Source organism: Perca fluviatilis, chromosome 10, assembly GCF_010015445.1.
Source record: "Perca fluviatilis chromosome 10, GENO_Pfluv_1.0, whole genome shotgun sequence".
Classification (NCBI taxonomy): domain Eukaryota; kingdom Metazoa; phylum Chordata; class Actinopteri; order Perciformes; family Percidae; genus Perca; species Perca fluviatilis.
This window is the reverse complement of record NC_053121.1, coordinates 17,116,740-17,139,498: the sequence shown is the minus strand read 5'-3', so window position 1 is coordinate 17,139,498 and position 22,759 is coordinate 17,116,740. Positions and strand designations below refer to the sequence as shown.

The 22,759-nt window shown below is 41.9% G+C and overlaps 2 protein-coding genes across 6 annotated transcripts; both read left to right on the top strand.

Moving 5' to 3' along the window:
• Positions 1 to 1,287: 1,287 nt before the first annotated feature.
• zgc:66447 (SLAIN motif-containing protein-like) lies at positions 1,288 to 13,154 on the top strand. 2 transcript variants are annotated; one of them, XM_039813173.1, is made up of 9 exons: positions 1,289 to 1,618; positions 2,136 to 2,791; positions 5,292 to 5,428; positions 6,732 to 6,854; positions 8,930 to 9,070; positions 9,870 to 10,199; positions 10,330 to 10,473; positions 11,713 to 11,998; positions 12,156 to 13,154. In XM_039813173.1, exons 2-9 carry the CDS (start codon positions 2,145 to 2,147, stop codon positions 12,208 to 12,210), a joined length of 1,863 nt encoding a protein of 620 aa, XP_039669107.1. In that variant the 5' UTR covers positions 1,289 to 1,618; positions 2,136 to 2,144; the 3' UTR covers positions 12,211 to 13,154. The 2 variants fall into 2 exon arrangements, with proteins under 2 accessions (XP_039669108.1, XP_039669107.1); XM_039813174.1 differs by lacking the exon at positions 10,330 to 10,473 and having other exon boundaries at positions 1,288 to 1,618.
• A 440-nt stretch (positions 13,155 to 13,594) lies between these two features.
• znf711 (zinc finger protein 711) lies at positions 13,595 to 21,034 on the top strand. 4 transcript variants are annotated; one of them, XM_039813169.1, is made up of 8 exons: positions 13,595 to 13,766; positions 14,863 to 14,942; positions 15,060 to 15,157; positions 15,543 to 16,385; positions 16,485 to 16,631; positions 18,017 to 18,256; positions 18,488 to 18,658; positions 18,759 to 21,034. In XM_039813169.1, exons 3-8 carry the CDS (start codon positions 15,079 to 15,081, stop codon positions 19,937 to 19,939), a joined length of 2,661 nt encoding a protein of 886 aa, XP_039669103.1. In that variant the 5' UTR covers positions 13,595 to 13,766; positions 14,863 to 14,942; positions 15,060 to 15,078; the 3' UTR covers positions 19,940 to 21,034. The 4 variants fall into 4 exon arrangements, with proteins under 4 accessions (XP_039669103.1, XP_039669105.1, XP_039669104.1 ...); XM_039813171.1 differs by having other exon boundaries at positions 13,596 to 13,766; positions 18,017 to 18,196; XM_039813170.1 differs by having other exon boundaries at positions 13,596 to 13,766; positions 18,488 to 18,622.
• Positions 21,035 to 22,759: the final 1,725 nt, after the last annotated feature.

Here is a 22,759-nt window from a genome sequence, read left to right as displayed (position 1 = left end):
CATTGCCAACATATGATATGGTTTATGTCAGAAAAGTGAGTTCTAACTTAGTTTCCAAATAAAGAGGTGTCCCATTTATACGTTTTTTAAAAGCATGAAACATATAACAAAATGTTCACATGAATCTTGTATCTTTGCAGTATGAACATGTTTTTGGAAGCCCGTTTTGAGGAAGGAGAAATGCATCACATGGATCAGGCTGAGTTTTTTTCTCTTGTACTATATGTGGATTGCTTAAGATTGCACTATCTTAAGCAATCCACACATAGTATGAGAGAGATAAAAGGAGTGGGTTTTTCCACAAGAAGCCTGTTGAAACATGCTCATACAACAGCATGCAGGTACTTGAGACATACCTTATACCATCTAATTGTCTTGTGTTGGTATTTAGTTAGCAAAATTACAAAGACAATGTCGGTTGTAAGAAAGCCTGTCAGGGATCATGCTAAATCAATTATAGCTTTTATGAATCTTATTTTCTTTTCAATGATCTTTCAGGATCAGGTGTGTCTGTGCACTATTATGACAACAGACTAGACATTGCAGCACAGGAAGAAAAGAACATATGGGGAAACAACTAAATGATAAGAGGTAGACACATGATTATGATCATATTAAGTGTCCTCATCATTCTTAAGCCATATACTGAAAAACCCAAACTTTTAAGTGATTTATGATAATAGCATTGCATTGTATTGCATTAACTGTCCCACCTGTTTTTTTATTGCCTGCTGTGTCCAATCCATGAGTTATCCCTTTGTCAACATTGTGACAAGTATACATGATTATTGTCTCTGATACTGTCTGTATAACAAGTTATACAGGTAATTAAGTCATCACTACTTCCTAAATTCCCCTTGTCCAACAAAAATAGACAGAAATAAGCTCAGTCAGTCTCTGTCCACCTACTGTACAGCATGAAGACAATGAAGACAAATTTAAGTAAACTACCATTGCAAAACAACCAATACATAAACTATAGTGTGCAATAACTTCATATCATTGGTCAATTTTTAACATTATTAACAGTTTTGCTGTATTCATTCATACAACTTACTAGTTTCTTTTCTATTAAATAATGACTGTCATTAGTCATTGCAGAAAATGTTTACATAGACTGTAAATGGGTTTACTACATAGACAGTATATTACGGTACAGTGGTGTGGCACCATTATGTAAACAGCGACACCCAATGGCTACAATATAGATTACAAGAAGATGTTAGTGCAGTATCACATCTCCCCCATAAGGGGCGCCAAATAACAGAGAAACCCATGGATGTATTGTATTCCCCCATATGGGGAGGAGCGAGCGCTGCTGCAGGTCTGTTCACTGACTGGGGCTAACTAAAGTCCATCAACAAGCTAGTTAGCAGTGAGCGATATGATGAACGTTATTGGTGATGCTCTAGCAGCAACAAGAAAACATGGACTAGTGAACTGAGATTTATTCCAGTGTCTTGACAATCACTATCTAGCCGAGGACCATTCCAGGTGGCTGTGATTAGCTGCTTCATCCATGCGGCCGCTGCTGTGCCGAGGAGTTTGAGCTCTGAGTGGCGGGCAAGCTCAGTCATCAGCTCGCTGGGACAACTGGGACAACACGGCTCACTCACCGGTAACGTTACGAATGTTTTGCTGTTAGCATGCTAGCCGAGCTAACATGAACTAGAGTCCTCTACTGCAATATGACTGCTACCGTTTCGCAGCTTAAAGTTAGATGTATTGGTGTACATCAGCCTTTTGTATCTTAGCTACTTCTTGCAACGGTAATTCCAGTTGCCCAGTTAGCAACGTTACGAAGAGAGAGAAAAAAAAAGTGATCGGCGTCGTGTAAATACTAGTAATTGTTAGCAGAGCTACTTCATGTGACTATAACCAAAAGCTTTGCTTGTGATTGAAGTAGCTGAATATTTTTACTGCTAACATAATCATTTTTGCTATAACGTTTACCATGTTGAGTTGCTGTTGTAACGTTAGGCTACTGCTGGCAAGATAGTGCCCATTCACTAGCGTTCATGGTGTAGTAAGCAACATAACGTGAACTTGCATGTAGTAATATAAAGCTTGGACTAATGCGTTAATATGTAGACCTGCTGTCATGTGAATAATGTTGTTGCTCTTCCTCCCAATAGAGTAGGAGCATGGTGGTCCCGGACAGTGCCAGCGTGGTCCCCCAGGCCGAAAATGGCAGTCCCACTGGCCTCATGGAGAGCTCCAAGCCCGGGTGCAAAGAGGAAGAAGAGGGGGGTCAGGACCTGGCAGGGGTGGAGCTGGAGGAGGTCAGAAAGCTGCAGGAGCTTGTTCGTAGGTTGGAGGTCCAGAATGAGACCCTGCGCAACAGAGGGAGCAAGACTATCATCCACAGAGGAACCAGCAGCAACAGCAACCTCACAGCTGCTGGCAATATCAATGAGAGGCTGCCTTGTGAAGAGGTGACCAACTCCCACCTCAGATTGGAGCACAGTGGCAAACTGGGCAGCACAGACTTGCAGCTGTCACCCAGTCAGGACAGCAGTAGTGGTGAAGAGATGTCCCCTCTGCCCATGGCCAACAGGCTTGAGGGAGAGGATGATGAAGAGGAGGACCAGGGTCCATGTGGGAGCTTTCTCACCTTGACCTGCAACAATGGAGCGGAACAGTGCCAGACGCCAGAGAGCCCCTCTCAGGAAAGTTATGATTCAGAGACACTTGCAGAGAGCGACTCAGGGGTGGACCAAACTGCCCTGGATGAAGTGGATGTCCTAGATTTGGAGGATGAGTGTGCAGAAGTAGAGGACGAGGACAGTTGGTATGTTTTTATTATCTGGTCTCAAGTTATGCTTTGATAGCCTCCCTTTATCCCACTTGTTTGGGTTATCCAAGATATATTTCTGTCATTGCTGGACAGATCAGTGTGCTGCATCTAAACATTTGCTGATGTGAGAGAGATAGCAAGTTAATATTAATAATATGTAGCAGTGCATACGAGTTATCTTCAGGGGAAGTTGATTCCTGGCAACACAGGCCACAGCGATGCCACATTTAGAGTTTGAATGTTACGTTCGCCTGTGTATAGGTAGAGTAGCCCCTTAAGCCAGATGAGTCACTTGTGCTTTTTCATTTTAACCTCGGATTTTAAAGTGTGTTACTCCCCCACAGAAAGTGACTAAACACTGTACTGTAGCATTAGGCAATTTGGATTATAAATGTTTTTCCCCTCATCCACAGAAACAATGAGTGCCCTTTCTTGTACTTTCAAATCTTTGCTTAAGTGTGGCAAACATGTTGACCACTAACTCAGAATATTTACTGTAATTAGGAGGAAATGATGAAGTTGTCTCTGATGTAGTTAAACAACAGGCATGACCTATCTGCATCCTGTTTGACAGGTTCTAATGAACACAAAGCTTTTTTATTTATTTTTTAAACAAATGCCACAGGCACCAGAAGTGTTCTGTCAAGCTGTTTAAAAAAAAAAAGAAGCTATTTCAGAAATTGTTGTAATGTTGTTTAATTATTATTGTTGAACCGGCACAGATCTACATTCACTAAACCGTGTTACACAATGTACTTAAGATCAACTAAGCTATATCTGCATTAGTTAATTCCTCAATGCAGCTCAGATTGAAGCTTATAAAAAGATGAACTTTGCTCATTTTCTCCAATTAAGTCGGCAGAATATAATTACCCCAGATGGACCAGTAATCGAAGGTTAATTACTAATAATCCATGTTAATTTTGTGCCAGAGTTCAGTCTTGACATGTTCGTTTATGCTGTGCACGTTGCGTTGCCTGAAATTGGTACCATATTGTGTTCCTGATGGTTACTTTATCAGCTTAACAGCCTGACCATTCACGACTTATTTTCAGTTTCACATCATTAGCCATACCATATGTGCTTTGTGAGGTTATCATAGCCAAAACATCCAGTAATCCCAACAGCGACATAATCTGATCTGCTGTGGGCTGGATGCTGCCGCAAGGCTAAACTGCTTTAGGTGGGATTGCACAGCATGTGATCTGAGGGCCCCCTGTGTGACCAGACTGCAACACAGACAGAAACACTGGAGCTAAGAGAAACTGCAGCTATCTCTTTGTTGTGGTTTTTTGATTCATAGTCTAAAATATGTACAAGAGAAAAAATAGATTGCCTGTGTCAAAGTATCCATACTTAAAATAATTATTCCCAGTACTTTTATTAGACTAGACAGGCAATGTTTCAACCTCACCAGGTCAAAATTGTCACTTGAATGTCCATCTTGTTCTTAAATCATAATAATTTTCCCCTTGAATATATTTGTTTACTTACGGGAAATGATTTCGTAAACTTTGAAGTTTAGCAAAATTGTGTCTCTGGCCTATTAGATTCCTCACATTGGCCTAAACTTCAAACCTCCTAATTTACGCTCCTCACACTAACACAGTCATGCAGAATAAAGCTGAATATGCAGTTGATTTTATTGTTTCGACAAAAGTTGTCCAACCTGCCTCTGTGATGCCCCTGGCTGTGGTTGAACATAGATATGACACTGCTTGGTTTTATCATGAAAAGAAGAACACCTGTTTTTTTTTATAGCAACTATAAGATTACTACAGTACAGGGGTCATTTGAAATTATAGGATTACTGTAAAAGTATAGATATATAACATATTGACTTTGACGTCATCCACAAATGGGACTCTCCTTATCTCCGATATATTTTAATATTATTGTAGAGGTAGGTTGCACCAATTCTGCTCTGGTATATTTTTTGGTTTAGCAGTTATGCTAATGCAACTGCATTTGCAGATCTGTGTCTTGCGTGAATGGCAACAACTAGGTGTTAACCGCTGACCAAAACTCTGGATGAATCGCAGTCAGAATGTGCGTCATTATCCCACATCAAACGCAAGGATTGTGTGTGGAAGAAGTAGCTCCAGACCGAACTTCCCGACCTCAAATGTTGTGGGCGGGGCTTAGTTTGGCTGGCATCCAGGCTGTCACGCCTATGTCGTACATTGTGAAAAACATTCTCACTGTGCATTGCATGCTCAATACTATTAAGTACATACCTTACAGGCCAGTAGTCCACACTAATCTCCAGCTTGTTTTTATTTAAATCTTTTGCTCAATGTGACTGGCACCTTTTGACAAGCATGTTTCATAAAAAAGTACATTTGGATGACTTTTTTTTGGCCCTTAGCTGCCTTTTCCCTACCTCAGTTTCTCCATCTCTGTATTTACTCTCCCAATCCCCTTTACTTCTTGTCATTGCTACCATTTCCCTTGGTAATACTTTGTTTTCTTCTTGTCTGCCTCTTCTCTACAGGTTGTATGTGTCTCCAAAAAAGCAAGTCGGAGATCAAGGGCCAGACTCCCCATTGAAGTGGTGTCGGCAGGCTCTTGACCACCGCAGCCCAGAGACAGAAATAGCTTGTCGGACCCTGATCAGCCGTTTGGATCAGAGTATGTAAAACGCGTAGATACATTTTATGCATTAAACTCTCTGAAATGTCTTAACCAAAGCATTTATTGATTTGCATTTTGATTCATTCACTACGTAAACCCTAAGATGAAGTCTTTTAGGGCTTCACATCTTTGTGGTGGTTGGCCTAAATCAAGATTAATGCATCTAATTTAGCACTGGGAGACAGTTGTACCTCCCTCTGTGAATGGGCTGCTCTCTTATTTACTTCTCACCTCCATTGTGCATGTACAAGTTTGTGTCTGAACCAACGGGCCCCATATATTATTTACCCTGCTCATGGCTCCTACTTCCTGCACACTGCAGAACCTGAACAACAGAGCTATTCACACCAGGGCTGAATGACTACATGAAGTCATGGGCTGGGTTGGATTACCTTCCCCCCCCCCCTGGGTCAGCTCTCCTTTTTTTTAAACGGCAGCACCGGGCCATGAAAGTGCCAGTTGGCATAGAGACTATCGTGTTAGCAGTAAAGGTGATTAAATGCTTTTTTTTTTGGTCTGAACTGAACCCTACAGTACGTATGCAAATATTGCAACGGTTTGTTCTCAAAGCTCTTGCATGAAACTAATCCTAATCCTGCTATTTCACTGAACATCAAAGTGTCTACATATTGTACATTACTGTGGTTAAAGCAGAAACGCCGGAAAATCAGTCTGCATTTATCTATAAATTAATAAAAGTTTTTCTTACAGTATCTGTTGCAGTGCCATTACACCATAGACTGTATATAAAACTATCATTACACACAGCCATGCGTTCACAGTGGCTTCATTAAATCACAGGCAAATGACACCAGGCTGTTACAAATAACCACACATCAGACCGGTCGGTTATAACTTGGTCTTCTGTCCGTTTTATGCAGGAGACATCGATTTACTAAAGCTCATTAAGTCTGTGCCTCATAGCCTCCTTTCCAACTTGAATCAATCATATAAACCCCTTCACCAAACTTTTTTTTTTTTTATATTATTTGTTTCTATCTAATTAACTGTTAAAAGTACCACCCACCATCTGCCTCTGGCTGCAGATCTGAGGCGCTGTGTTCACATTGTCGCTCTGCACTCTCCTTTTGCACTTTGTGCTGCTGCACCCATCAGAACCAAAATAGCAGGTGCAGGTTGGGACACGCTTTCCACTTGGGGGGTCTTAATATAATTTACATTGATCCCGGCCATACAGTTATACATGATACTCTTCATATCTCTTTCTTCATATCATCCCTTTAAAGTGGGTATATTGTTCTCTGAGAATATCTAATTTGTCCTCTCCTGTTTCCTGCAGCATCTCGATGGAGGAACATGTACAGCAGCCCATCAGCAGAGGCAGGCTCAGCAGGCTCAGGCCTGATCTCTCCTGGGTACCACAAATCAACTAACAAATCCCTACTAACCTGTGGCAGCTCAGGTATGGCATGACATTAACACACTGTGCTCCTCATTTTCTGCTCAACACAACAGTGGGATTGACGTCAGTTATTGTAAGGATGTAGGTCAGTTATGTGTGTGCACTAATGCATCAACAATGTGTCCCCTCTGGGATCTGAATGGAAATATTTAAAGACTATTGTAGCATTTCTGCATGCTGTGTGTCGCATATACTGCACAATATTAACTATTTTTCAAAACGTACCACACACTGTCTGGATCTGATTTTCTTCTTCTACCAGGCAGCCATTGTCTACCATTCTTTTTCAAATTGCACTACATTTAACAAAGAATTTAAACTTGTTTGAGAAAGGCAATCCATCACAGTGAACATTATGCAAGGTTTTATCTGTGTGGAAAGGCCTGATATCACCGACTAAATTGTTGTCTGTTGAACAGCAGTGAATTCAGGACTGCCTTGTAAAGAAAAGAAAAAAATGAATACAGACGTCCGGGCAAATGTGTATTTGGTGGCTTCTTTGATGGCATGACAAAGGTTGCTGTTAGTCAGCCAAGCTTTGAATTACATCACTGCACAACAACCACAGCCATGCTATTCTCTGTGATTAATTGTCTATATCAAGCATGTTAGCTTCTTTTGAGTTGTATTGAAATGAATGGAAAACAGTGTGCACCTGGCAGACAGAAAAACACATCTGTGACACTGGTATATTTTGGAAGATGGTCAGTGATTATGTATGGTTTGTACTTCAGGGGGTGAAAACACAAGTTATTACAAGATTATTACAGTTACTTTGCACATTAGTTTTTCCTCACATTGTCTCACTGTACCTGGCACTTCACTGTGCAGAGACCAACAATGCCGATGTTGTTATGAATACCCTGTAAATAACAAATCTTTGCATGAACTTGAAAATGCTTGGCTTGTGGGTGGTGGCCCTATCTAATCCCAAACTTTTTACATAACCAAATGACCCTGGATGATGTTGTCATTTCCCATTTGTCTCAGTCTAAGAGTTAGGCCTGTGTCAGACAGACACGCCTGGCAGGGGAACGTTGCATACAGCTTCATCGGCAGATGGTCCTTTCTAGACTAATGCTGCTGGACAAGTGAAGTCAGGGTGGAGAGACGCGTTAATTTAAAACAAACCAAATGTGATTGTCGAACAAAGGTTTGTCTACATTCACACCTTAAATGCTTGAATGTTGTCCAGGTCAGTCTGGTGAAAATTAAATCTAAAGTTGTCCTGATACAGGCAGCACTGCGTGTGTGTTAGCTGAGCTGAGGTGGGGTGAGTTATACCTCACACTCCTCCAGTTGATTGTGACTGACTGAGCTGCTTTTCTCCATTATTTCCCAACTACTAAAAAAGACAATAATTTAAATCGTTACCAACTTGTTTAATCAACACTGTGATGTGCTACTCTGCTTGATAACCTTAAGTAATACAATTGTATGAACCTGATCAATCAATCCCTGTCATCTACTGAGGAGTCTGACTGATCCTGTTAGCATCAAATCTTTTGTGATCAACTCAGTTACCACATAGGTGATGGTCTAACATTTGTCATATTTGGGTGTGAAAGGGGGCCCATTAACCAAGACCGTACCTTACTTAGGCCTCATATCTACATCCTTTTTCTGTTAGGCAATCTTGGTTTGAAAGCTAGTTATCATCCGGTGATATGATTTTTCTGTGGCAGTGCTGGGTGTTTTAACCTGGCACCATTGTTATGCACAATGGAGGCAAAACCGGTCACTGTTTATTCTTCTGGAATATCCATACAAAAGGTTTATTTTTGAAAATGGCAAATTGAAATACGTACTATTGTCTGAAGTGTTTTGAATGATTATGAAGGTGCAGTGCCATTGTTCCCTCCTATCTGGAGAGCCCTGTAGCCATTATAATGCAGTTCCTGATCATTTCCTTTTTTTTCAATTTGTTCCCCTGGCCATTATTTCAGTACTGGCTTTTATTTGAGAATTTAAGGTTATTATACCCAACAGAAGTAGAAATAAGTGTGATTAATATTGTAACCTTTTATGTATAAGATGCAGTTTGTTGTAACGGGTATCCCACTGTGTTTTTACAGGTGTCACAACCATGCACTCAGCCCTGAGCTCGCAGTCCTCCATAGACAGTGAGCTTAGCACATCCGATGACTCCATCTCTATGGGCTATAAGCTGCAGGATCTCACTGATGTACAGATCATGGCTCGCCTACAGGAAGAGAGTGAGTAGAGGAGTTGTGCACATGATGTGCTGGACATCACGCCATTGTGTTTCCACGTTCTGAAGAGTTGACTACCGTTTATGACAGCTGATGAAGAAAAGGGCTAGCACAGTTAACCTTATTGCAAACATTTTCTTACACCTCTGTAGATGAAATAGATAGTTTGACTCTCTTCTGACGCTTTTATATGAGTACAGTACAGGCCAAAAGTTTGGACACACCTTCTCATTCAATGTGTTTCTTTATTTTCATGACTACATTGTAGATTCTCACTGAAGGCATCAAAACTATGAATGAACACATATGGAATTATGTACTTAATAAAAAAGTGGGAAATAACTGAAAACATGTCTTATATTTTAGATTCTTCAAAGTAGTCACCCTTTGCTTTTTTATTAATAAGGGAAAAAAATTCCACTAATTAACCCTGACAAAGCACACCTGTGAAGTGAAAACCATTTCAGGTGACTACCTCATGAAGCTCATTGAGAGAACACCAAGGGTTTGCAGAGTTATCAAAAAAAGCAAAGGGTGGCTACTTTGAAGAATCTAAAATATAAGACATGTTTTCAGTTATTTCACACTTTTTTGTTAAGTACATAATTTCATATGTTTTCATTCATAGTTTTGATGCCTTCAGTGAGAATCTACAATGTAAATGGTCATGAAAATAAAGAAACACATTGAAGAAGAAGGTGTGTCCAAACTTTTGGCCTGTACTGTATGTGTGCATGCAAGTGTATTTGCATGGCTCCCTGTTAATGCAGTTTCTTTTTTAACTTTATATTTTTGGTGTCAGGTCTGAGGCAGGATTATGCTTCCAGCTCAGCATCCGCATCACGCCGCAGCTCCACAGCCTCTCTGCAGTCCCTGCGCCGGGGTGGCACCTACAGCGATCAGGAATTTGACAGTTACAGCCTGGAGGACGAAGAGGATGAGTTCTGCTCCATACCCCAGCGACGACCTCGCTACACGCCCTCGCCCTTAGGCTCGCCTCGGTGCCTGTCTCCCTCCACCTCCAACCATGGTCAGGAATACATCAGTCGGCTCGGGGCCCCACGCACAAGAACACCCAGACGATCCCTCCAGGGCCCCAGTGCAGAGCTGCTTAAATTTGCCAAGAGCGAGGGTAGGCTATAACTAGTAATAATTCAGCAAAGGTCCAGAAGATCAGAGTGACCATCAGAGGTTCTTGTTGTACCAAAGCTGTGATGATACACATACTGTTGCTAAATGTGTTTATGTATGTGTGGTTCCAGAAGAGTTGAGGCACAGCATGCCTAATCTGGCCCCCCGCACCAGCCTACGTTCCCTGGAAGCAGTCAGAAACAGCCGCAGCATGGAGGCTAACCTCCAGAGCTCAGGCAACCGCATGTCCCACCTGTCTCACACCCCCTCCTCAGGTAACCCTACCCTCTTCACCTGGTCCGCACCATTCCTCCTCTAATATAATGGCACCTACATTTGCCTTGCATATAGCCCTTTAAAGTGTCACTTTTATCCTACCACCTTACCTCCTCGAACCTCTGCATGACCACTGGTGAGGTTTTTATCGATATTCAGGAAGATTCTTCTCTCTGTACCCTGTGGAATATTTGACCACTACTACCGCTATGTAGTAGTAGTAGTAGTAGTAGTAGTAGTAGTAGTAGTAGTAGTAGTAGTAGTAGTAGTAGTAGTATATCTTACGCGCACATGGGTGACATGGCAATGGTTTCACATTATTTCACTGATCTTCAGATGGCAAGTAATGTGCCAAGAAAATAATGTGAAGAAGTCTGCTAGCAAACAGACAGATGCAATGTCAGTTTCAAAAGAAATTGGCTTTGCAAGTGTTTTACGAATAAGGACATTTTATTTTAACATGCAACCAGTTTCGGTGAGTAACAACATTTTGTTTGTTTACAAGAAAACTCAAAAATATAATAAATGTACAGAAGGAACAAAAACAAAATAATAATAAAATAAGTGCTCTGAAGGCTACTGTCAACACAAAACTGTAATTATACCTACAGACGGTATGTGCACTTACCACTTTTCCACAAACGAATCTTATCCAGTTACAGACTTTTTTTTTTTTTTTTTTATGATAGCAACATTATTAAATATATATATACAAACACAAAATGAAAAACTTGCTCAACACATGTTTTTCCCATGTAAATAAGTTCATAAACACTAAGTAATGTTGATAAATGCAACTTGTCTTTGAAGGACACTGACACACATGCATCGGTCTGATATATCAAAACGGATGAATCGATCTAACCATGACAGTCTAACCCTAACAAGTCAAGTCATTATCTAGAACAAACTCATTCTACATATGGTCCACAGCCACTTATAGGAGCCCTATTCCTTCCCTGATCACTCATCGTCCCCGACATACTTCATGTAATGTACGTGTAACTCTCCATTCACTCACCTGCTACATGATTAGTCTACTACTTTGCTCCAAACTTAACCCTGATAAGCTAGTACTGCTCCTCCCAGGCTTTCCTACAACTCTTACATGACACAAACGCAAACAGCATAATTATACTTTGTATATATTAACAATATGTATTTGATGTCCTAATTTGTCTAGAAAGAAATAGCTGGTTGAGATTCTGTTATACCACTGTGCCTTTCTTCCACTTAAGGTATGGCTAGTAGTCGGCTGCGTAGCAGTGGCCAGTCACCTCTCTCCCTGCGGACTCCTGTTAAAGCGGTCACTCCTGTGGGCTCCATGGAAGCTGGTCGTCAGCCTTCCAGAGGTCTGCCCATTGTTCAAGCACCTCCTGCAGGAGGGGGCCGGAGGCTCCCGTCCCCAGGCTCTGCCAATAGTGGATCTTACATACCCGGGAGATCCTCAACTGGGGCCGGGAGGGCTGTTGTGGGCCGAGGACAGGCATCTACCAGGAGTAAACTTTCACAGCCCCCCAGGAGGTGAGTGCTTGAATGAAAAGCTATTCAGGATTGTGAAAAATTGGGGGGGACATATCCTTTTAATAATGGCAAATTAGTTTTAATGCCATTCAGATCCTCACAATGTTATACTTGGGCTCTTGTGTGAATGAAGACTAACTTTCTATTTTATTGACAGGTCTTTGGGCATGACTAAAATGTCCGATGAATCCTGGAAAGATGGCTGTTACTGAGTCTGGACGGTGATGAAGGATGTTCACTGCTGCAACCCTCACCTGAAATCTTCCTGCCACAGCCACTGTGTCCACAAATGTGTCGTTCAACCTTTTGGTCCCCCGTTTCAGACTAGCAAGCTGTGCTGCACTGGATTCATAGTCAAAAGACTCAAGACTCATTTCTTTCCCTCGCATGAAACATTGTCAACCCACACAGAGAGACTGTGTAGGCAGACAAGAAGGCACACATGCACACTCTACTTGTGATATGGACCAACTCTGAGCTTCCAGAAGATTTGTTTGTCAATTTTACAAAATTTTCTATGGTAATTGTGAGAAACTGCTGGAATATTAAGAGTTGTATAAGCGTCTGTTCTGTTGATGTAATTGATATGAAGACAGTTTAAATGAAGATATTGGTGGTTTGTCCATTTTCTGTGTGAATTCCTACTAGATGAAGGTGCTGAGCGTTGCATGCTTGGTTTTGTTTTTTTCCTTATCGCGTAACTGCAGTATGACAAATCTTCCATGTGTTGCACAATGATGTGTGAATTTATGAATGTTTGATTGGTTCATGGTGAAATTATCTTTAGATTTGTGTTGTATTTGTGTTTTGCTCTTTACTTACACAGCAATGCAACTCCTGTAAACCACACTGCCCTTATAAATAATACAAAAATGGAAATCTATGGTTTGAGCCAAGGTGCATTTCAGCTGCAACATTCTTAATTCCAGAAGAATCTTGAGTCATTACAGGTACTGTCACGTTACTGCATTTTTACTGCATATCTATAGGTGGTTAGGGTTATGTACGGGGAGCGTGCTTTTGGATACCACTGTAATGAAGAACATGTTTATGCACGAAGGCCTTGTGCCTAGACAGCTATGCACCCTCATGCAGAGTGCCTCTAACAATTAGGAGCTGTAATGAAAATAAAAACAAGTCGACCCTCAAACTATAACTGCAGCATTTGTGTTTATTTCTTTTTATTATAAGCCATGCATGCCAAGTCGTGGTCTGTTTGCATTGCAGGGTAATTAGTCACAGTACAATTCATCCGCAGCACAAGCAATAGCAGCAGCAGTACCGTAAGCATGCATCTCCCGGATATTTCCTGTATGCAGGGCCAAACGCCTCACAAATGAGTGCTCGACGCTACACACCCCTTGTGACAAAATGGCCCACAGGCCTCATCTGCGCATACAAAGTCTACGCGCATTCTGCAACCACATTAAAATTATTTCTTGATAGGATAACGTTTAAATTGTGTGTCTCAGAACCGGGTGTAGATATGTTGCTATTACAAGGATATCTGTGTTAATGTAACTCTGCTCTCTTATGCATGACGCAAATAGTAAGGGATCAGCGGTAAACGAGGCCACGCATTGTCTGCCCCCCGCCCTCCCTCTGCTTGTCAGGAAGCAAGCTGATTGGCCGAGGCCTAGCAAAGGGTGCCCGGGGATCCAAAACTGCAGGCCGCACTTAGCTTACCGTCAAAAATAAACCAAAACAATAACAGACAAATCTGAGAAGGGGGAGAAACACCGATAGAGTCAGAAGACGACGCTATCAGGTAAAATGATTTTGAATCGGTTAGAAAGGCATGTGGAATAAGACACAAGGGCCCTGTCGGCCGTAGCGGGCCTCTTTCAGCCTTTTCGAAAACAACATGGAAGATAGTGCGGCACAAGCTGCTTCACCTAGCTTAGCAAGCTAGCTAGCCGATCTGACGGCCGTCGTCGCGCATTTAGAGCGACATGCAAAGAAAAGAATCGTATAACGCATATTGGTTTGTTGCTTGTGCTAATGACTCTATGCATATAATAACGTTGTTTGATGTTGAGACTGAAATGGTCAAATAAAATCGGTTGTTGCATTCCTTGAATTAGCCGTTATGCTAAAACAAGATGGCGCTCTGAGGACCAGCCCTAGCTTGCATGCTAGTTAGCTAGCTCTGGTGGGTGGAGGGCGGTAGCCGCCCTAGTAAGTATTGCATAACGTCTGCGGTACTTTCGTTGGCGGCCATAAACTCGGAAGCGTGTGTAGTTTTGTGCAGAGTACAATATTTTTTAAACGACAAATGCAGCAGCATCGTGTTAGTTTTATTCCAAAATGATACGTTATCCATGACAATCAGGGACCCATAACTTCAATACAAATCATTGCAGCCATTCCATATTTGGCTTATTTAAACCGTCATGTGACGGCAATGCATTTCCTCTCACAAAAACAAGCAGGACTCATCTTTCAAGAGCAATTAGAGCCGCTGCCTGTGAGCTCGTCCTCCTGCACACTGAGCGGACAGCCTTTTGTCTCAGCTGGGCTGCAGCCATCATGCTCAACCAGCTCCAGGTGTAGCTACATGTCCTCAGGTTGAAGCTGCCTGTAGTACTCTTGATAAGCAATGGATGGAGCCAGTGGTCAACAACACAACTGCCCTCCTCCTCAGTGGCAGGCAGCAGACAGCAGTTTTAAAGTTATACAGAGGCCATTATATGCGGCAGTACCAGTGCCCTTATTATTAACCTGAGCCCATGTAGACATGTTTTTTGATGAATTCCTTTATAACACTTAGACTATACTTAACTAACTCATTACCTCTTTTCTGTTTTCTATTATCAGCACAATGCTTGGGAGTACCAATTGTTTTGTTTTTTTGTCTTTGTCAGGGATTGATTACTTTGATGGAAGGAAGTCCATCAAATACCCCATTGGTTGTATTCTAAGGGTTTTTCCATCAAATGTGAAGGTATGTATTGAATACTAGCCAGTGTGGCATTGTTAGGTACTTTCACTTTCATTTTTAGTAATGCACACTAACAAAGTGCAAGAAAACAGCTAACACAGTGAACACTGTAATTTTCAGTCTTTTTCTGAGCAAAGCCATGGATCAAGGAGGAGGGGTGTTGGAGCTGCACACTCAGGACCTGAAGATGCCCCACGCTATGATCATGCAAGACTTCGGTAAGTAGCCAAATAGGACAAGGTGACAACCAATAATTTCAACATGTAATCCAAGACACATTACCCCACAAGTAGTACAAATTAAATGTATTATCCATACACTTACTAATCAGGTTTATTGTGTCACACATTTTAGTTTAAAGTGCAAATGCTATGTAGCTTCATCACCTACCTAAATAATAAAGTCACAGTAACATTTCATGGTCAGTCTGACATTTTCACAGCAAACAACAAGAATGCAATATGCCTTTACAAATGTGTGACAAGCTGCTCTGATATATTCACTGTAGCTTGAATGTGCAAGAAACTGGGTTGTAGCATTAATTGTCATTTTGTTGTTTAAAACTCTTTGCTATGCACCCCTCTCTGTGTCTTGTGTTTACAGTTGCAGGCATGGGGGGTCTGGCTCACATTGATGGGGAGCACATTGTGGTGTCTGTGCCCGAGGGTATGCTTCTTTCTGATGTGATGACGGACGAGGGCATCCTCCTGGAGCATGAACTTGAGGTGGAAGGCCTAGAAACTCAGGTGGTTCAAAGCCTGGAGACGGAGGTGGTTGAAGAACTGGAGACAGAAGTGGTGGAGAGCTTAGATGCAGATGTTGAGGGCTTGGAGGCTGAAGTGGTTGAAGGGCTACAGACACATGTGGTAGAGCTGGAGGCTCAGGTTGTCGAGGACCTAGAGGGTGAGGTGGAAGTGGACGGTCTGGAGGCGCACGTAGTGGAGGGCCTTGAGGAAGAGGTGGAAGTGGAGGGTTTAGAAGCTGAGGTAGTTGAAGGCCTGGAGGTTGATGTCGAAAGTCTGCAGTCTCAAGGGGTAGAAGCCCATGAAATTACCACAGAAGACATGGTGTCCTCAGAACACAGTGTGATCATGCCTGAGAATATTCTGGGCACAGAGGTTGCTATAGAGGAAGATCTGGACCACCATCATCATCCTCATCATCATCATCATCATCACCACCATCATCATGTCCTAACCTCAGACCTCATTCAGGACTCAAACCATCACCATGATGACATGCCAGACCAGGTGTTTGTGGCAGAGCTTCTGTCTGAGCACCAAGACAACACTCTGGACCACCAGCTTGTGTCAGAAGGCTTGATGGTGACAGAGGCCAACTCTGAGACCATAATCCACGAACAGATGCCAGCTGAGGATGTTCCCCTGCAGACAGACGAGGATGATGATGCAAGAAGCAGCTCTGAGGATTACCTTATGATCTCCTGTAAGACAGCGGCCATATCACTTATATTAATAAACATTGTATATGCCATGTTTTATTATTGCTATTTTTTGATAACTAAGGCTGTTTTTGTTACTGTAGTAGATGAGGTGGGAGAGAAGCTGGACATAGGAGACACTCCCCTGGAGATCAGCACTGAGGTAATGGAAGACAAGGAAGCTAAAGAGGAGGACGGCACTGAGGTCATCAAAGTCTACATTTTCAAAGCTGAAGCAGATGATGATTTAGGTAAGTGACTTTAAGCATAATGTTTCAACAATACAAGTAGATTGTTATGTGTTAAACTGAATGTAGATCATGTTTTCGGTTAAAGTTAAAGTGCGTAGTTTCTGTCGCCCCCCATAAGGAATTCTAAGTTATGACAACAACACTTTCTGCGCATCCACATGACTCAAGCCTTCGGTGATCGTGCACTGCGTCCAACCCCTCCTCCACGCAGTTGCTTGTAGCACATCATTTAGGTCGAGTAAATTATATAGCAATAATTCCTACTCCTAATACATTACAAAACCCATTACTATCCTGTTCAAGAGCAGTAAGGCGACATCCGTGTCTGACCTCAGTCCCTTTTTCTTTTTTCAGCGCGCTACAAATTCTTTTTGGAGGATTTTAGTCCTGCTGCTGAATGTGTAGATCTTCTCTTAGCAGTCACCTATTCACCTGTTACAGTAGTCCTCTTCATCCCCAAAGCTGAACGCTGCTGTTGTCCTTTTTCAGCGGTGATGTAAAACACATCACTCAAGCTGCTGCATGCGAAAGTCGCCGGACTACACCATTTTGTAAACAGCCACAGTGAGAAATACAGAGAGTGTTTTGTTGAACTGATAGGCTTGATTAGCTTTGTTTCACCTCATTTGACAATGACTTCAATGTAACGGACGTTCATTAATAGTTCACCGTTAAACCTGTTTGAGTCGTGACTTATTCAGATCTTTCACCCGACTCTTTACATTAACTCATGAGTCACGAGTCTCTAGTATCATTAACTCGGATCAGTTGAGTCCTACTACAATTCAATCAAAAATAACAGTGCCATACACAAACCTCTTGCAACATTAGCTACTACTAGTCCTAGCCATCTTAGCTGCCAAAAGCTTTATAACTTACAATTTCGTAGGCAACCACAACTTCACAAGTCAACTCAAGCGACTAAGTGAGCAGAGAGACAGTCCGAGACTTCCCGACCCGCAGACTCGGAGCAGGAAACATTGCAAGCTCGGATTGTTAATCCCGATACATTGTCATGAGTGGATCTGATTCAGACGAGCGAGTGAAGTCTCTCCTCGAGCTCAGGGTAAAGCAGATCAACAACAAAAGCCATTCTTTCACTTCTGAAATAACATACAATGTTCTGCACATAGCCTAGCTAGGCCTACTGTAGGTTTGGTGTATAAATGTAGTATGTTAAAATGCATTTAGGTCGAGCAGATGGTCCGAAACATTGCTCGCCTCGGCTCGCCTATAGATCAATACTGACTCAACTGACTCAAATGACTCGCACAACCCGGATCAGTTTAGTGAGTGACTCAGAATAACCCGAATCCTTAAAAGGAATCAAGTTTGCTAGGCCTACCCACTATAGCTTTAATTTGTAAATTTGTACCTCTTTCTAGGCGGAACAGAGGTAATAACAGAGGATGATTACCAAAATGGCCATCCTGACCTGGAAGCTGCATCATCGGGCAGACTGGGAGTTGGCCGTGACAAGATGGTCTACATGGCAGTCAAGAACCATCCAAAAGAAGAAGAGGATGATGAGGATGACAGTGATGAGGATGACGATGATGACATCAGTATGTTCCTTTGTGAAACAGCTTTTAGTCCATTTTGTCAGACAGGTTCTGTGGCTGTAAGTAAGTAGAATGTGTCAACCTTCAGTCTTTTACTGTTCAAAGTTCAGTAAGAGGAGGCTGCTGTACATCAGCATTATTTTTAGATGACTTACTCAACAACAAAAGAAATGTTTTTGCCTATGTCTGGGCAGTTTTTACAGCAAATAACAGACACTGTCATAGAGCACTTTTTTTTAATTTTTTTTATAAAGGGTTTTCTATCCTGTTAATAATTATATCTAAACTGTGCAGGTAATACCATCGATCAGGTGAAGAATGGAGCAGCTACACCATTTCTGCAAATCCGAGAGGGGCTGGGTGCAAACCGTGTCCTCAAACCCAAAGCTAAGAAAAAGAAGAAAGGAGAGATACGACAGTGTCAGACTGGTATGCACAGCATACAATTCTGGGATCATGAGATTTGTATGATTTGATAATAAGCATCTAACACTTTTACATGGTGGTTAACAGTATTTCAAGTTGCACTTTATTTTTCAACCATCTCTTCAACCATTTCTTCCAGCTGTTATCATTGGACCAGATGGCATGCCTTTGACTGTCTATCCCTGTCACATATGTGGAAAGAAGTTTCGCTCAAGAGGCTTCCTCAAATGCCACATGAAGAACCACCCAGACCACCTGCTTAAGAAGAAGTACCAGTGTACGGACTGCGACTTTACCACCAACAAGAAGGTGAGTTTCCACAACCACTTGGAGAGTCACAAGCTGCTGAGTCACAACAATGAGCGCTCTCCAGAATACAGCGAGTACGCGCGGCGCTACCATGAGTCCAGCCCCTTGGGCTCTGACAAGCTCATCGTCAAGGACCGCGAGCCCAAACTGCATCACTGCAAGTACTGCGACTATGAGACAGCTGAACAGGGCCTGCTCAACCGTCACCTGCTGGCTGTGCACAGTAAGAACTTTGCACATGTGTGTGTCGAGTGCGCCAAAGGCTTCCGCCACCCGTCAGAGCTGAAGAAACATATGCGGACCCACACAGGCGAGAAGCCCTACCACTGCCCGCACTGCGAGTTCCGCTGTGCAGATCAGTCCAACCTAAAGACTCACATCAAGAGCAAGCATGGCGCAGATCTGCCTTTCAAGTGCAGCCACTGTCCCCAAGCCTACGCTGACGCACGGGAACTCCAGCGTCATATAGAGATGGTGCAGGGCCACAAGACCCACCAGTGCCCGCACTGTGAGCACAAGAGCACCAACTCCAGTGACCTGAAACGACACATTATCTCTGTTCACACCAAGGACTTCCCCCATCAGTGTGACGTGTGTGAGAAAGGCTTTCACCGGCCCTCAGAGTTGAAAAAACACGCGGAGACACACAAGGGCAACAAGGTGCACCAGTGCCGGCATTGTAACTTCAACGCTCCCGACACCTTCACTTTGAGTCGCCATATCCTGTCCTTGCATACAAAGGACCTCCCCTTTAAGTGCAAGCGCTGCAAGCGAGGCTTCCGGCAGCCTGCTGAGCTGAAGAAGCACATGAAGACACACAGTGGTAGAAAGGTTTATCAGTGCCAGTATTGTGAGTATAACAGTACGGACGCTTCTGGCTTCAAACGCCATGTGATCTCCATTCACACCAAGGACTACCCCCACCGCTGCGACTACTGCACCAAGGGCTTTAGGAGGCCTTCGGAGAAGAGCCAGCACATAGCCAGGCACCACAAAGACATGTTGATGTAATGTCATCGCGCACACACAAACACACTCCTCTTTCCCGAGTAAATCTGTGTCACACACCCAGAGGTCATTTTAGTGTATTAACAAAGAAATGGCGGATGTATGCTGTTGATGAAGACGACAACATTATAATTGCCGTTCTGTGTTGTAATGGGTGTAAACTTCTTCCCCCAGGGATAATGCAAGAACACATTTTAGATGGGAGTGAAGTCTAAAAAAAGACATTGTGTACACTGAGTGGGACAGCTGTAAATTGTGTTTTGTTTTGTTGCAGAAAATCACATATGAACATATATTCAGGGTCTCAAATGTCTATATTTTTATACCCACTCAGCTAAAATGCTGCAAGATGATGACTGTGTCCTGTAAATCAGAAAGTGGTGCTTTGTGAACGTCATGCCAGTTCTTCAGATGATGTGGAATGAGTACTGGAGCGGTTTGCCTCCATAGTACCAACTAGTATCTCTTTTCCTTATTAACCAACTTTTACACTGACATTTGTTTCCAATGCCATGTTGTCTTTAAGGGGCAGGGCCATTCATGAGTACATAAATGGTTTTGAGTGATGATGTCACACTCTACGCACCTTAAAAGATATTTCATTAAATCGTAACATTTGAACTTCCATCATTTTGGATTTCCCTCCCAAGCCTGAACACTTGGAGTTCCGTTAAATCAATCATGTATAATATAGGCTGTATTCTGTTAAATATGTCTTAAAAGTTGAATCAGAAATGTTGTGTTCTGATCAGCAGTCTCTAACAAGGAGGGGAAATGGTGCAGTTGGTATATTAGTGGAGTATCCCTTTGGTGTACGCAACACAATTCTGACACCTAAATCTGCTTTTATATTCGCTATGATGGTGACAGTATTTCACAGGTGTATTAGTATATGAAGTTGACAGATTGTTGGCTTCACGTTCAACCCCTAAATCGGTTAGATCTGACTGCCACTTGCCACTGCAAGTTGCGTATGTGTGATGTTACTTGTGACACAGATGTGCTCTCTCAGCTAACCATATTATTGCAATCATGCCTTACATCTGTTGGACTTTTTAAGCACTGATGAACACAGCTAATCAGAAAATAAGTGATTTTTAACTCTCAAACATGCTGTATCAATACCATTCTCTCAGAGATTGTGTGTTTGAGTCAGTAGAAAGCACCTTAATAACTTTTGTATTTTAATTACATATATGTGTATATATATATATATGTATGTGTGTATATATATGTATATATATATATGTATATTATATATATATATATATATATATATATGTATATATATATATGTGTATATATATATATATATATATATACACATACATACATACATACATACATACATACATACATACATACATAACAAACCCTAGATAATAAACAATTGCAGAACATTGTGAGTTGGTAAAGGTAAAAATAGTTTTGAGTGTTATCTCTAGCAAATGAGCACGATCCATTACTGCATCAAAACTGAAATGTCATTGAAAGTGGTGGGTGAAACCATATTTTGTTTTGTTCTATGGCTAAGTGATTTGGTTTTGTGTTTTGTTTGTGCTCACTAACAAGTTTCCCAGACCCTCGTCCTCCAGTCCTAAATAATCCCAATAACCCAATCCCAAACGTGGGATTATTCCCGTGAAGTCAGTGGTCATCATATTGGCATTAGTCTTTAAAGTATGCACATATGCTGTCTCCATGAAATTAATTGTGGTATATATTAAAAATCCCCGCATTTCGTGTACCTTTAGTCTATATTTTCTTTCAGTCTGATTGTGGATAAACTACTGGTGGGGAAGAACCAAAATAAATGATTATCTTTTTACGCTTTTTGTCCTTTCTGTTCTGCAAACAGGAATCCTCTTTACATGACCTCTTAAAGACCCAGTCAGCAGTTTTATCACTGTTTGCTCCATGCGCCCTACCACCTCTGTAGATCAGTGAAATTGTCTAGGGCATATAAAAAATGCCCATCACGTTCAATCATCCTGTTTGGGAATTTGAAACGTGCTTTATCCACAACCTGCTTTCATTTTGTAAAATCTCTTAACTGTCTGCGTTTTTAGTTTTAGCAGTCCGTTCATCCATTTTTAAGTACAGTCCGGTCGATAACTGCAGTTCCAGCAGCCAACAAGCCATTCGGTTAGTAAAAAAAAGAATGTAGTGTATGAGGGGTGAGCTGTGCAGACCAATCTTGATACTATCCAGTAGACAGCATAGTCTTCCACTTCAGTTGGCAGAATGAAATTGATGCAATAATCTTAAAGCTCCAGACCTGAAACACTAAAGCCTTGCAAAGTTTTACACTTTGATTTTAACTCGTTTTTTTTCCAATTGCAATGACACAATCTTCTAGTTCGGCAGGAACAGAAAGCCAGCTGACAAAGTTGCACCTTTCTCAAGCCTGCACTGGATCTGAATTAGTGTTTGTCCAGCTGAGTAACAGGCACATAAGTGAGTTCCAGCATTTAGGAAATCAGGATACTAGCTCTGCATATGAACTCATCAGTTGTAACTTATCATTGTTGATGTCTAGGATACAAGTTTTACAAATTAAATTAGTAAAAAATGTGATTGGTTGAAGGACAGTTTTAAAAGTGTCTGCAATCGACTAATTGTTAAGTGCCTAGATGCTAGATGGAGGTAAAAGTAATAAAAGCACAGGTGTTACATTAACAATGGCCCCCATCTATTCAAGTGTCCCAGTAAATCAGGACAGTAAGACAGCATGCACTAAAGGACCCTAAAACTGAAGCATCTTAATAAAATTAAGCCATCATTAATTTGATTATTCATACCTGTGCTTTTCCTACTGTGACA

What these genes read in the sequence shown, in the direction of transcription:
- zgc:66447 (XM_039813173.1), top strand. Translation starts at nt 2,145, where the DNA reads ATGGTGGTCCCGGACAGTGCCAGCGTGGTCCCCCAGGCCGAAAATGGC. An exon ending in GATCAGCCGTTTGGATCAGA is followed by an intron (nt 5,429 to 6,731) that starts GTATGTAAAACG and finishes TGTTTCCTGCAG; the next exon opens with CATCTCGATGGAGGAACATG. An exon ending in TAAATTTGCCAAGAGCGAGG is followed by an intron (nt 10,200 to 10,329) that starts GTAGGCTATAAC and finishes GTGTGGTTCCAG; the next exon opens with AAGAGTTGAGGCACAGCATG.
- znf711 (XM_039813169.1), top strand. Translation starts at nt 15,079, where the DNA reads ATGGATCAAGGAGGAGGGGTGTTGGAGCTGCACACTCAGGACCTGAAG. An exon ending in GGATTACCTTATGATCTCCT is followed by an intron (nt 16,386 to 16,484) that starts GTAAGACAGCGG and finishes TTGTTACTGTAG; the next exon opens with TAGATGAGGTGGGAGAGAAG. An exon ending in ATTCTGGGATCATGAGATTT is followed by an intron (nt 18,659 to 18,758) that starts GTATGATTTGAT and finishes CATTTCTTCCAG; the next exon opens with CTGTTATCATTGGACCAGAT.